The sequence below is a fragment of the Meriones unguiculatus genome, chromosome 18 (assembly GCF_030254825.1).
Source record: "Meriones unguiculatus strain TT.TT164.6M chromosome 18, Bangor_MerUng_6.1, whole genome shotgun sequence".
In the NCBI taxonomy this organism is placed as follows: Eukaryota; Metazoa; Chordata; class Mammalia; order Rodentia; family Muridae; genus Meriones; species Meriones unguiculatus.
The window spans coordinates 54,955,140-54,970,645 of record NC_083365.1 but is presented as its reverse complement, the minus strand read 5'-3'; the positions used below and the strand labels follow the sequence as shown (position 1 = coordinate 54,970,645).

General features: G+C 41.7%; 1 protein-coding gene across 1 annotated transcript in view; it reads left to right on the top strand.

Annotated features, from left to right (window-relative positions):
* Phlpp1 (PH domain and leucine rich repeat protein phosphatase 1) overlaps window positions 1-15,506 on the top strand; it is a 213,136-nt gene that overhangs the window by 181,274 nt on the left and 16,356 nt on the right. The window contains exons 13-14 of the mRNA XM_060371441.1: window positions 7,972-8,102; window positions 12,998-13,102. Coding sequence (XP_060227424.1) covers window positions 7,972-8,102; window positions 12,998-13,102 — 236 coding nt within the window. The remainder of the gene's footprint in view (window positions 1-7,971; window positions 8,103-12,997; window positions 13,103-15,506) is intronic.

Here is a 15,506-nt window from a genome sequence, read left to right as displayed (position 1 = left end):
ACTCTACATTTTATTCACATTGTTCCTTAAAAATAAAGTACAATGGTAGTTGCAGTGTATCTCATAAAGGTGTTATATTCATTGCAGTTATAAAACATAACAGAATAATTTTAAAGGGTAAGATAATGGTTTATTTAGCTTGTTTTCACCAGGTGCCCTTAAGTACCACACTGCAAAGGAAAATGTCTATTCATAGCTTCCTTCATAGCATTAGTTGTTTTTTGTTTTGTTTTGTTTTCCTGTTTGTTTGTTTTTTAAGACATGACCCTGCACAGATATAGCCCATGGAAGCTCAGTTTCCAAGTCAATTCCCTAGTAAGGGGAACAGGAGCTGTCTCTGACATGAACTCAGTGATTGGCTCTTTGATCACCTCCCCCTGAGAGGGGAGCAGCCTTGCTAGGCCGCAGAGGAAGACATTGCAACCAGTCCTGATGAGATCTGATAGGCTAGGTCTGAAGGAAGGGGAGGAGAACCTCCCCTATCAGTGGACTAGGGAAGGGGCATAGGCAGAGATGAGGGAGTGAGGGTGGGTTTGGGAGGGGACGAGGGAGGGAGCTACAACTGGGGTACAAAGTGAATAAACTATAATAAATTTTTAAAAAATAATAAATGAATTTTATTAAAAGACCTGGTCTCGTGTATCCAGGCTAGTTTTAACTCCCTATAACCAACTAATTTCAGTCAGCTAGTGAGAAAAATGTGTTCCACATCACAGCGTAAGGCTTGGCCTGGCTGGACCTGGGCCTGGCTCCATTTCTAGGCCATTGGTGGCTGGCATGTCCCAGAAACCAAGGTGGCTGTGCCACTGGTATTTGTTCTCTGTTTTGGGGTCCACTGAACTGCATAGAGGCTACATTACTAATGTAGTATTTCTGCTTTAAAACCCAAATATTCAGTTGAATAATTTTTAAATTAGTAACTTACTGTAATTTTTTGTGGAATTTCTTTTAAGCGAGTGAAATAGATGTTCCGTAATGAGACCTTGGTCAGTATGTCTTATGCTGTGGGATTTCAACACCACGTCAGCAAGTGCTGTTTGTCGGGTTCTCGTATGTGTTGTACATTCTGTGGACATGCTGCGTAAGCTCATCCCTGAGGAATGGACTCTTAAGTTATTTTAATCAGTGCCTCTAAGAAGCTGAAAATAGATAGCAAGGGAGGAGAGTTCAAGCTCGAAGTCAGTTGAGAGTTCAGCCTGACTTAGCTGAACCAAGCAACCTTGCTTGCTGAGAGAGTGTGCTTTGTTGTAAAGATTCCTCACAGTCTGGGGAGAAGGCTGGGTTAAGGTAGAAGGAAAGGATGCATTCATCAGAAAACCAGAGGATGGAAAGCAGCTAGGTCAGGATGCAGGTGGGTAGAGTAGTTGGGCTCCGATGTTTGAAGTCAGGGTGGCTTCTGTGGTGCACACACAGCAGCAGGAACCAGGAACCAGCGTCCAAGGCCTGGAATCAGATACAAGAACAGCCATCTAGGAAATGTTCTGACAGCCATGGAGTCTGGTGTCAGTTCTCGTTTGGGGCAGAGCGCCATCACAGGGCTTGGGAAAGAAGCAGCAAGCAGAAGGTGGCCATTAAAGCCACTTGGTTCTGGCCTCCCCAGGCACTGACCAATGGGAAGCTTGGGCTACATTTCAACATGCCTATGAAATTGGGGCACTCTGGCTGGTTATGTTTCCATCTGTTTTTAAACTCTAGTTTGCCCAGATACTTCTGGATTCAAGGCTGTGCCTCACCTTACAGTAGATAGGAACGGGGCCAGTGCTTACCGACGCTCTTGTGCAAAGGTGCACTGGGAATGGACTTCAGAAGCAGCCATGGATGCTCTCCGTTCATGCTCGCATTTCCTGTGGGTGAAGGGCAGAGTGCTCTTGCTCTAAGGCCTGTGGAAGACAGCTTGGGATGACTTCACAATTTCTTTCAGGTCTTTTTCAGTCAAAAATCTCATCTCATTTTCATTTAATGCTTTACCCTTTTTAAAAAATAACGTTTTCCTTTACCATGAAAATACTGGTTCTTCTCTACGATCTTTGAGTAAAACCAAAGCACACAGAAGCATGTGCCAGTCGCCTGTAACATTGCCGCAGACTACCCATAGCCAGTATTAAAACGTAAAAAGAAAAAAATTGATCTGTAATACAGGAAGGTTTTTCTTTTTTTGTATTTATTATTATTTTTTGTATTAATTACAGTTTATTTACTTTGTATCCCAGCTGTAGCCCCCTCCCTCACTCCCTCCCAATCCCACCCTCCCTCCCTTATCTCCTCCCTTATCTCCTCCCTGCCCCTCTCTAAGTCCACTGATGGGGGATGACCTCCTCCCCTTCCATCTGATCCTAGCTTATCAGATCTCTTCAGGGCTAGCTACAATGTCCTCTTCTGTGGCCTAGCAAGGCTGCTCCTCCCTCGGAGGGTGGGCGAGGTCAAAGAGCCAGCCCTTGAGTTCAGGTCTGAGACAGTCCCTGTTCCCCTAACTAGGGAACCCGCTTGGATACTGAGCTGCAATGGGCTATATCTGGGGCAAGGGTTCTAGGGTTATACAGGATGCTTTTTCTTCAATTCAAATTTTGCAGTTTATTTCTTATATTAGGATATACAATATTTGGGAGAATTGAATACTGTTTGGTAGAGTATAGACTTTTAGAAAACAAATATATACACTGTTTGTGATTTTTGTCTGTTTAAATATTCATAACTAAATCCAAAATCTATTCAAGAAAAATCAATGAAGTTAGTACATAGCAATTGAAAAGAAAGCTACCTTCAGATTGGGTTTAAATATTAATTGCATTTGAATAATTATATCCAAGTACACCTTTATTTGAAAAGCAATGCTATACTTTGGCTTCTTACTTACAGTGAAGAGTTTGCTCAGTCAGTTGGTAGGCCTACTTCTGGTTGTTTACCTTTCTCTTCTTAGGCATCTTTTTTCTCTAGCTTTTTAAAAAATGAAATATCTATAGTTTAGACCTTGATTCTGCCTCAAACTGACAAACATTCCTGTGGTGATTTCAGAATTCAAGGTTTTTGTAGTCACATATAAGATGATAGAGATGGGTTGCCTGCCCAACTGACCTAGCCAATTCTTTGTCCTATTGACTGGCTGTTAGCATTCCTAAGACCAACTATGCAGCCTTCCAGGGTAGTTTTTTCTTTTCTGTGTTCCTGCATCATGAATCATTTCCTACATGTCTGGGGGAAGTTCAGTGGATGAACTTTTTAATTAATTTTTTATATTAATTTTAATTAATTTTAATATATTTTGTTTATGCCCTCCCCCAACTCCTCCAGCACCTCCCACCTTCCCTACCTAGCTTTGTTCTTCTTTCTCACTGTCTTTCAAAAATAAAAATAAATAACAACAAATAAATGTGAAAAAGCAGGAAATATCAAAACAAACAGGCAAAAGACCAGTAAGAAAAAGTGCCATAAACAAAGCAAAATGAAGCAAAAGTCCACAAAACTACCATTGACTTTGTTCCTTTGAAATCTAACTACCTCTGAGCACGTGGCCTGCCTGGAGTGTGGTTAATATTCCCAATGACACCCCATTACCGAAAGCTTATTTTTCCTTTGACATCACTTGCGAACAACTTCTTGGTTAGCAGTGGGACTGATGTCCACAACCCCCTGTCAGTACTGGGATCCCATCTGGCTTGAACCCCGTACAGGTCTGTGCCTGATACCACACTCTCTGTGAGTTCATATGTGTGTCCATCCTGTTGTGTCTGAAAACAGTTTTCTTGGCGTCATCCATCCACTCTGACTCTTGCTATCTTCCCACCTACTACTCTGTATAGCTGTCTGAGTTCTGAGTGAGGGATTTGATGAAGGCATCTCCTTAAGCACTGAGTCCTCCAAAGTGTCTCACTTCTCTGCCTTTGTCCAGTTGTGGGTCTCTGGTTAATTCCCATCTGCTGCACTCTCTAATGTGGGAACAGTGAGCCAGTGGTCTATGGCTATAGCAGGATATCATTTTATTGCTATGTTCCTTAGCAGAATAATGTTACAGGTTTTTCCGTAGGCTGGTCACCTACCTAGTTTCAGGTTCTTGCCAACTCTGGCAGTGTTAGGTACGGGTTCCATCTCATGCAGTAGGCCTTAAATCCAATCAAAAAGTTGTTTGTTACTGTCATTTGTGCCACTGTTGCACCAGTATATATGCAGGCATGTTGCTATTGCAGATCTCAGAGTTTGCAGCTGGAGGATACTGATGATTCCGTTTTTCCTCCAGAAGCGTGTAGAGTACCTTCTAGTACCATGAAACAAGTCATAGCTTATAATTGGGTACTAGCTCAGCCTCTCCATGTTTGATAACATAAGTGTTTTCTTCAGCAATACAGACTGACCAGCAAGTTGTAGAAAGTACTCAGTCTCCCAACATTGTTGAGCCAATGGTCTCAAAAAAAAAAATGTAACAAATTCCTGGCACTGGAAGTTTTACTTGGTGGCATGAGATGTCTAGTTGGGGTGTTGTCACCCCTATTATGTGGTGACTCCATTTTAGGTTTCTGTCCTATTTATATATTTTAGCATGCTTCTACAAATAGTAAATTTCTGTATGGTTTTTCAAACAGTCTTTGGTGTTAGTCGTACCACGGCATGTTCCCTCCTTTCCCCTTCTTCCCATCCCCTCCCCCACGTGATCCTCCTATTCTAGTTTCCTTTTTATCTTTTCATAACACTAACCTCTCTGCCCTACCTTGGGAGATCCCCTCCTCCCCACTGGTCCCTTACTAGGCACATAAGCTCTGTGGTTATTTGGATTGAAACACACATAGCTAAAACTTAAAAGCTAACATCTACATCGAAGAGAGACCATACAACATTTCCCTTTTTGGATCTGGGTTACTTCCCTCAAGGTGACCTTTTTCTAGTGACATTCATTTACATAAAGTTCCATAATTTTCTTAACAGCTGAGTAATTTTCCATTGTGTAAATGTACCACATTTTCATTATCCATTCATCAGTTAATGGCTATCTAGGTGTTTTCCAATTTCTGGCTACTATGAATAGAGCACCAATGAATATGGATGAGCAAGTGTCTCCCGTAGTAGTATATAGAGACCTTTGGATATATGCCCAAGAGTGGTATATCTGGATCTTGAGGTAGATCTTTTCCTAGCTTCCGGAGGAACTGCCACACTGATTTCCATAGTGACTGTATAAGTTTGCACTCCCACCAGCAATGAGTAAGTGTTCTTCTTGCCCATATCCTTGCCTTCATGAGCTGTCATTTTTTTTTTTTTTTAAATCTTGGCCATTCTGATATGAATATGTCAAATTACATCTTTTGGTGTAGGATGTCAAAGTAGTTTTGGTTTGCATTTCCTTGATGGCTAAGGATATCAAACAGTTTGTTTGTTTGTTTGTTTGTTTGTTTGTTTGTTTGTTTGTTTTGCGAAACAGGGTTTCTCTGTGTAGTGTTGGCTGTCCTGGACTTACTTTGTAGACCAGGCTGGCCTCAAACTCACAGAGATCCACCTGCCCCTGCCTCCCTGGGTGCTGGGATTATAGGCATGCACCACCATGCCTGGCTTGTAAAACATTTTTTTAAAGTCTTTCTCAGCATTTGTGTTTCACTTTTTGAAAACCAATTAGTTCTGTACCCAGCTTTTTGTAATTGGGTTATTTATTTTCTTGTCCAGGTTTTTGGTTTTTTGTTTTATTTTGTTTTTTTTTTTTTTTTGATGTTTGTGTTTGTTTGTTTTTAGACATTAACTATAGTCTATATTTTTTCATTAACTAATTTATTTACTTTACATCCCAGTTGGAACTTCCTCTCCCTTCTCTCCTTTTAGTCCCGCCCTCTTCCCTCCTCTCCACTCTCCCTATGCCCTACTTCCTTCCAGAGAAGGGACAACATCCCATGGATATCAGCCTGCCTCAGCATGTCAAGTAGGACTGGGCACATCTTCTATTGAAGCTAAGCAAAACAGTCCAGTTAGGGGAAGGGCATCCAAAGGCAGGCAACAGAGTCAGAGACAGTCCCTGTTCCTGCTGTTAGAAGTCTTACATGAGGACCAAGCTACGTATCTGTTATGTATGTGTGGGGGTCCTAGGCCCGTCCCATGGAAGTTCTCTGGTTGGGGTTTAGTCTCTGTGAGCCCCTATGGGCCCAGGTTAGTTGATTTTGTAGGTTGTCTTGGGATGTCCTTGACCTCTCTGATTCTTTCAGTCCTCCTCTCCCTTTTCCATTAGATTTCCTGAGTGCCACCTAAAGTTTTCCTGTGCGTCTCTGCATCCGTTTTCATCAGCTGCTGGGTGAAGCCACTCAGATGACTGTTACACTAGCCTCCTGTCTGCAAGTACAGCAGGATATTATTAATAGTGGGCGCTCTCCGTGGCATGCCAATAATTGTTTGGCTAGGTCAAAGGTTTTGTGTGGGGGTTGATATCCCCCTCCCTCTACTGGAAGTCCTGCCTAGCTACAGGAGATGACCCTTTTCAGCTCCGTATCCCTGCTGCTGAGAGTCTCAGCTAGGGTCACCAGCATAGACTCTGGGGAGCATCCCCCATCCCAGAGATGTCCCCCCACTTTCTTCTTCCCAACCCTCCCCCCATACCTGATCCTTTCACCACTGTTCTTTCACCCAGGTCCCTTCCTCCATCTACTTCAGATGTCTGATTTTTCCTAACAAGTGAGATTCAAGCATTCTTCTTTGGGCCCTTCTTTTTACTTAGATTCTTTGTATCTATGAACTGTAGCATGGCTGTCTTGTACTTTATGGCTAATCTCCACTTACAAGTGAGTACATACCATGTGTGTCTTTCTGGCTCTGGGTTACCTTACTCAGGATAATATTTTCTATTTCATCACGTCCTTGTTTATTTTTTTAAAAAATTATTTATTTATTATGTAGACAGCGTTCTGCCTGCATGTGTGCCTTCATGCCAGAAGAGGACATTAGATCACATTGTAGATGGTTGTGAGCCACCATATGGGTGCCGGGAGTTGAACTCGGGACCTCTGAAAGAACAGCCAGTGCTCTTAACCTCTGAGCCATCTCTCCACCCCATGTCCTTGTTTTTGATAGCTGAGTGTATTCCATTGTGTAAATGTACCACATTTTCTTTATCCATTCTTTGATTGAGGGACACCTGGCTGTTTTGAGTTTCTGGCTATTATAGATAAAGCTGCTATGAACATAGTTGAGCAAGTGTCCTTGTTGTATAGTGGAGCATCTTTTGGTTATATGGCCAGGAGTGGTATAGCTGGGTCTTGAAGTAGATCTATTCCCAATTTTCTGAGAAACCTCCAGATTGATTTCCACAGTGTTGTATAAGTTTGCACTCCCAGCAGCAATAGAAGAGGGTCCCCTTTCTCCAAACCCTCTCCAGCATGTGCTGTTACTTGAGAGGTTTTGGTCTTAGCCATTCTGATAGGTGTAAGCTAGAATCTCAAAGTCGTTTTGATTTGCTAAGGCCTAGGTGCTTCTTGGCCATTCAATTTTCTTCTGTTGAGAATTCTCTGTTTAGCTCTATACCCATTTTTTTAATTGGGATATTTTGGTTTGTTGGTGTTTAATTTCTTGAGTTCCTTATGTCGCTTTGTCAGATGTAGAGTTGGTCAAGAACTTTTCCCAGTCTGTAGGCTGCCAGGGAGTTGTTTTGTTTTGTTTTTTAAGTTCTATGTCTTCCTCATCTTTTGTTTTGCATTGAGAAGGCCCTTTGGGGTCATGTTAATGTTGACATAACCTTGAAGGTCCAAGCAGGCACAGATATAAGCAATGAGAAAAGACCTAGTCCTTTTTTCCAGTTAATGCTTTATCTTAAATGCGGAGATAAGCATTAAGGGAAAAGGTGAATAGTGCAGTCTAAGCAAGTAAAAAGAGTTTATGTAGCCACGTCCTTAAATGTATGGTAGAGTGGCAGGCAGCTGCCTTTTTTCTGACCAGTGCTCATCTGCAGAGCACAACCATGGAACCTATAGCCGCTCCAGATCATCTTTCTTGTTTCCATTGTTCCCTCAGTGTGTGGACCTGAGCTGTAATGAGCTAAGTGAAATCACGTTACCAGAAAACCTGCCACCTAAACTTCAAGAGCTAGACCTTACTGGAAACCCTCGCCTCACCCTGGACCACAAAAGCCTGGAGCTGCTGAAGTAAGTATTTGTGAAGCATTGTGTCACACCCCCCACCCCAGCATTCACTAGCAGTGGGATTTACGGCTTCATAAACACTTGAAACGGGAAGATTCCTTTGACTTAGTAGCCATCTACACAGAAGAAGAGAACTCAGAAAGAAGGTATGGTCCAAGATGGGAGCATACATCCCAGTGGCTCCTGCTAACCTGATGGTGATGCTTAAATGCAAATGTCACTGAAAGATTTCCAAGGAGGTAGATGATGTAAAAGAAGGTATTAGATACTAAAATCTGGATTCTTCGAAAAATAATAATAGGGAATGCAGACAAGTTGCAGTTAGATCCTTCTTGATAGAGCTCATGGTAGATGTTGATAAAGTGTGACCACTTGAAGTTTAATGTAGCGTCAGTAGAAAAGATGTCACTGTGTGAATATTCATCGCAGAACTCCAGATATAGTTAATATAATTAAATAACTTGTGCTTTGCAAATATTTTATACATTAACACCCTAATGTCAGGCTATAGTAGTAACCAAAAGGCTCTTTAGAGTATAGTATTAGACAAAGAAAATTTACAAAGAGATTTGTGCACATATTATCCCATTTTTTCAAATTAACTGTGTGCATTGTGCATGTGAATATGTGCACATGTAAAACCTACCCCAAAGGATAGGTAGCAAATACTCAGAGTATTCGCCTGTGGAGTGCTTTCTGCTTCCTCCTATGTGCTTGTCGGCTCTTGCCTTTATAAATAGCATTCTTGAACAGCGTAGTCTTTGTTTCTGCCATATGTTCTTATAATATGCTGCTGGATTCTTTTGCTGGAAGTCATCCATGATATGTTATGAAAAACTGACTATATTAGAATTTTGGTGAATGGACCATTAGGAACCTTTTGGGTAGTCCAAATCAAAGCTTAAAAAAAGACCAGCTTCCTGGGTAGAACCCACCTGGTCCAATTAAAGCTCACTTGCTGGCTTTTTAAATACTTACTAAATAAAAAATTAATTTGGTATATAACTGCAGAATGCGCCCTAAACAAAGAGCACTGGGAAGACCTGATTTTTTCTTCACTGTTTAGGGAGTGTAGCCTAACTCCCTCAGTCCTCAGACCTTGGTTTCCTCATGCCCTTTAAGCTGACAGGAATGGCTGGCATCATCTCTGAGATGTTCAAGAGCTAAGAGTACCTTGAAATATCAACATGTATTTTCATCTTCATGAGTATTTATTGATCAGTGCCAGGCGTGATAGCTCACACCTGTAAACCAACACTGAGAAGACTGAGGCAGAAGGACTGCCATGAGTTCTAGGTCAGCTGAGGGTATACTGTGATTTACAGGACTGCCTGAGCTACAGAGTGAGAGAACCTATTTCCAAGAGATATAAAAGAACTGTATCAAGATTTCTCCTTATATGGACTAGCTGTATAGAGAAATTGTACCAGATAAATTTCAGGTAGAATAAAATTATCTGACTCTGTTCATAAGCTAGAAATTATTTTTATGTCAGAAAGGGTTGAGGAACTTTCAGTAAGAGAAATCAGTGTGTGTAGTAATGTACATATATATTAGTCTACATATTAGTCTACTAAACACACATGAGAAATACTATAAAACTAATTTAAAGTCTTGATATTGCTAGTGGACAGCACTCTTATAAGCCAGTAAAAAAGTTTCTATTTGGGCTGGAGAGAGAGCTCAGTGGTTAAGAGCATATGCTGTTCAGAGGATCTGATAACCTCTTATGGCCTAAGCAGACACCTGCACACACGTGTTAACACATGTGCATAAAATAAAATAACCCCCCTTTTTTTTTTTCAAAAAAGGAAAAAGTTTTTATTCAAATAGAAAATGAGCCAAGGTTGTTAATATTTAACAAAAGAAGTACAAACAAAAGGTGTTCATGCTTATTAGCATATCAAGAAAAAAAGCAAATATTTGAACATTTCGGATTGGTTCTGTAAGAGAAGCCAGCTTATTTCAGCTTCCTTTAAAAGTGGCTTACCCATCCTGTCAAGACCTTTAGAAACACTCTTACTTAGGTTAGGGGTCTGTGTAGTACTAAATTTTTTTTATTCATTTTCTCTCTCTCTCTCTCTTTTTTTTTTTTTTTTTTTTTTGCTTCTTTATCCCCAACCTATGCCCTTCCCCCCAGTTCCTTCTAGATAAACTTCTACCTCCCAGTCCCTGAAACTTTGTGGGGTTTAAATAACCAGTCCACTCATATACTGCTAGGTGTGAGGCCATCCACTGGAATGTGGTCAGCCTACCACACCCTCAAAGAAAACCGACTTTATCCCCCAGAAGTCATCAACTGTTCTTAAATCCTCAGTTCAGGCTTTCATTTTAAAAAGTTAGTGTGTATTTTAAGCACAGAGATAATTATCATCTTATTTATAGTTGTGTTTAGAATTAGCATAAAATAACTTGAAAATATTTGTGACATAATTAGAACAATATGCTTAACTGCCATAGGTGGTAGATGCATGATGATAGATAGGTAGAAAGATAGATGGTAGGTAAGTAGATAGGCAGACAAATAGGTAGTAGATACTAGATGATAGGAAAGTCTCCCACAGTTAGATTTGCATAAATAAATCTGTTAAAGTCTTTGCATGAGCATATGTTACTGGAGTGACCTACCTCTTGTGGTGAAGGCGTTGTGCTCTCAGAGTTAAAAAATAATTAGTAAGGATGAATCATAATACTGAAAATGTTACCTTCTGGTTAGTCCCAGAGACTGTGTTTTCTTAGTAATTCTGGAAGTTTCCACACATTACTGTGACCAGGGATTATCGGACTTGTCCAGGAGCTAGAGTGAGTGCATAGAGGAAGTCTTCCCTGGCCGGAGCCTCGTGGGCTCAGTCCCATTCCAGATGCCAGGATGTCAGACAGTCCCCATAGCCATCTTCTCAAAAGCCTGCTCACTTACATGGTTAAACTAGAGAGCTGATTGCTTCCTTACAAAAGATTGTTGAATGAGTCAGAGACGTTCAGGTTTTTCCTGTAATGATTAGAAAACTTTTTGGTCTGTAAGGGTTACTGGTGTCTTTGGAAGTGGAGCATCAGCTGTCCTTAGAATCAGGAGGGTAGCACAGGTGTGTGACAGATGAAGACAGGAACATGACAGCATTTACAGAGCTTAGTGCTAGCTCCTGCGGTGAGCTCACAACACACTTTCACTTTTTATGCCTTGTATTGATAAGATTGAAACTGTTGAAAAGAGGACTTACAGCCCACTATGAAGTGAAGAATTAACTTTATATTAATAGCAGCTGTTTTCCAAGTGGGCTAGTAATTGGGGTATACTGTGTGTGTGGAGGTGGGGGTACACACACCTGAACACGCATAAGCGTATTCTCAGAGGCCAGAGAAGGTGTGGGGTGACTGCTCTGCCACTCTGGGGCAGGGTCTCTCACCAAACCTGTGGCTAGGCTGACAGCCAGCAAACCCCAGCAATCCTCCTGTCCCTACCTAACCCCCACATCCCACAACCAGCACAGGGGTTACAGTGCTCACGGCCATGCCCAGCCCCTTGTGAGTGTGGGGTCCTCCGGTCCTCCTCCTTAAACAGCAACTCCCATTTACCCAATGAGCCACCTCTGCAGCCCTTAGAACCTTTTCTTTAGCTAAGTTTATTAATTTCAGAGAAATTCCAGTGACCTATTTCTACAACTAGAGTGAACACTAGATAAATTTTAACTGGTTCTTACGTAAAATATTCTGGTATTTAAAATTCTTGGATTCCTGACCAAAAAAAAAAAAAGAGAGAGAGTTAGGTTGTCAAGAAATGATACATGTATTTACTTTTTCTTTTGTTTAAATTATGCAAAGAAAGCCCAATAGTAATAATGCAATAAATAGGCTGTATTGTGCCCACTCTCATTCGCAGGGCTCCTTCCATGGGTCAGCATGTCCTGCCCAGCAGCACTAGGCGATATCTGATAGGTTGCTTTAAAAACAGTGAGCAGTTCCTCCTTTTTACTGCATGTTGCTGCTTTGGTTCAATTGAACCCTTTAACAGCTGAGGGAGGATCTGAAGCTCACATCTTAGAACATGCAGTGAACTAGTAATTTATTAATGAAATTTTGTATGCCTGTTGTATTTTTTTTTTTAGCCTAAATGTAGATGGTAAGGAAAAAACTGGAGATCTAGGCTGTGCCAAGTCCTCAGTAGTGTTTGTTGGCTCTTTGAACGGCTGATCTGGACAGAGTTGGGTCTGAAGATGAACACTACAGGGTTCTCTAACCATGGCCCAACTGTGGTATTTGTTCTTTTCATGGAGTAAGAATAATAACTTAACGTGATACTTAATTTTTGTTTCCTTTTAAGTTTAGTTTTATTTAAGTATGTATGTATTCATGTTCATGTATGTGCAGGTATGCATGGAAGCCAGAGATCAACCTAATTGCTCAAGAGCCATCTGCTTTGTTGTTTGAGACAAGGTCTCTTACCAGGATCTGGGCCTGGGGCTCACCGTTAGGCTAGGATGGCTGACCAAGGGTCCTGTCTGCCTCCTCAGTGCTGGGATTATAACTTTTTGTGTAGATTCTAGGCGTCAAACTCCAGTTCTCAAGCTGGCATAAGTACTTTATCAACCGAGCATCTCCTGTTGTCCTAAGTTGTGCTTACTCATGCCAAGACTGAGAGAAGAGCAGACAGGTAGTGTGCAATCTGTCAGTCTCTACTTGCCGCTCTATAGTCACCAAGAAAACTGCTGTTTGTGCTGCATCCATGCCCTTGTTCTCTTTACCCATGTAAAGCACCTGAGGAGCAGGCTCCTGACGCTGATAAGTGTTTCGTTCACAGTAGACACAGCAAAGGTGGAGACCGCTTGGCAGTTTCATTTCTCAGGTGAGGGTGGCAGCTCTCATCCATTCCTAATGATTCTTGCCACCTTTTCTCTCCTTAGTAACATCCGCTGCTTCAAGATTGACCAGCCTTCAGCAGGAGATGCATCTGGAGCCCCAGCAGTATGGAGTCATGGTTACACTGAAGCATCAGGAGTAAAAAACAAGTACGTTGTGTTCTTGTCCCACTTGGGACCAAAACTGCCTGTCGTCTGCTTCCTTTCTTGGTTCGCAGACCTGGTAACACATCCTTTCCTCCTGTGGAGTTTCTTAGAGCATGTTTCTTCAGAGTGAGTCTCACCCTCAGTGTTTAAACACCAGGCAGGGGACCTGCTTGGCATCACATACTCTCCTTTTGTGAGGGATGTTGCTAGGATACCGTGTAGCTGACACATTATATCTATGTAAGACTCCAGTGTTTGGAAAAGGCTAGAGATTGAAATGTATCTCTGCTCCTTTGAAAAGCCCCTTTATCTTTCTGGGAAGCCTGTTTACCAAGAGAGAAGTAGCTGATTGTCTATGTTCAAGATCACTTTTCCCGGCTGACTGGAATATGCCCATAGTCTAAGTAGATTGGCAGCCTTTGATCTCGATTCCCTCATCTGCCTCTCTTGTCACTAGGAGAAGTTTATTAGAATTTCTTTTTATAACCTGTTTTCACCAATCAGCCCTCTCCTAGTTACAAATGTGGATTTTCCTAAGAATGCAATCAAGCTGATCACAGACTTGTTTACATTGTATGAGGAGCTATGATGATTAGAAAAGCAAAGAATCCTATAAAGTAGAATAGTCATTATTTCTTTGGCTAAGATATAAGAACACAAAGTATTGAAAATAGTGAATGAATAGAAAGTGAAAAATGATCCAATAAAAGCTCATTAAATCCTGGGTGTAGTTAGAACTAGTCAGATAAAACAACAGCATTCCCATATGGGCATGTAATCCCCAAACTCAGAAGGTGGAGGCCGGGGAATTGAAAAAAAAAAAACCAACACAGACAGGGAAAGACACAGAGAGACCCTCACAGCCCCCTCACCACTCATTTAATTAGAAAGTTTTAAAGTATCTGAGGTGATTCTAGTGCCCAGGGCTGCGAACCACAGACTTTTTAATGCCCTCTGTGGGGAGTAAACAGTAGGGTTGTGCTTTTCTGGGCATAGGAAAGGCGCGGATGCCTTCCTGGTTCCCTGTGGGGCAATTTGGCCTTGTGCCACTGTTCCACAAAGGCAGAACACCTGAGCTGCCTCCACTCTGCCCGGGCTCTGGCTGAACCTCACGCTGTGCTCTCGTTGTGTTGTGAGATTGGCACATTCTTCAGGACACTAAGGGTGTCTTTGTGGAGGTAGTTGTATGTTTGACTAAAGGAACTGTCTCATGAATTCCAGGATGTGGTTGCTTTCTACTTCTAGGACATTTATTGTCTACTTATCTGAATTAAGCAAGCAACAATTGGATCTGGTTTTCCTGCATATTTTTTTTTTACCTTAAGGTTGAGAAAAGTGTGTAAGTGGCAAATGCACTGGCCTGTGATCTATCTTGGAGTGAACACACTTCCAGGCCATCAGCTAGATCAAAAAACAGAGGCAAATCAAACCTCCTAACCCCAGTGCACCTGCCCTCACTTTATTTGATTGATTGCTTGGTTGGTTGGTTTTCTCTAGAAAGGGTTTTTCTGTGTAGCCCTTGCTGCCCTGGACCTTGGTATGTAGACCAGGAACTCACAGAGATCTGCCTGCCTCTGCTCCCTGAGTGGTGGGATTAAAGGTGTGCACCACTGCCTGGCCCCAGCCCTTCCTTTACTTTCAGGCTTTTGAGTCTGATGATGCCAGGACTGATCACATGTGTTTTGGAGGGGGCGGGGTATGGTTGTTTTGTCTTTTTTATCTCTAGATGTGTTGTGTGTATTATTTCTTTTTAAACAAACTGGTCATCTCAGCAAGAAGCTAGCTGTTTGCCACCTCAAAGACAGGGAGAACTGCGGTGCCTTTGCCTCCAAGTCTCAGTGCATGTCTATTCTTGCTCTCCTCCTCCCTGTATGGAGAGTTTTCTTCTCAGGTAGGTTCACATCCGCTGCAGGAACCCAAGCAGCTGAGTAATTTGGGCCTGTCTCACACTAAAACACTTGGGAAGCTTTGGCAGAAAGTGAATCTAAGAGTGTCCACCTGTATTATTATAAAACAAACAAACAAACAAACAAAAAACTACTTCACTGTGCCCAAGCAAAGAAAATAATAAAATTTTAAGATGATTATAAAATTGAGTTTATTTTTTTTAGAGTTTTAAGCCTTATAGTAAAGTCTTCGATCAGTTTTTAATTTGTTTTTGTACAGAGGAAAGATGAGGATTTAGTTTCATTCCTCAGTATGTGGATGTAATGTTTTCCCAGCATCATTTACTGATGATGACTATTTTGTCTCCAGTTCATGCTTTCAGCATTTTGGTTAGAAATTTTGTGGCCACAGAGACTATGGCGGTGCAGCCAGGCCTGCACAGGTTCAAGCCAGTTGGGGTCCCAGCATTGAGAGGGGAAGTGGACAAAGACTCCCACTCTTGACCACAAAGCTGCAATTA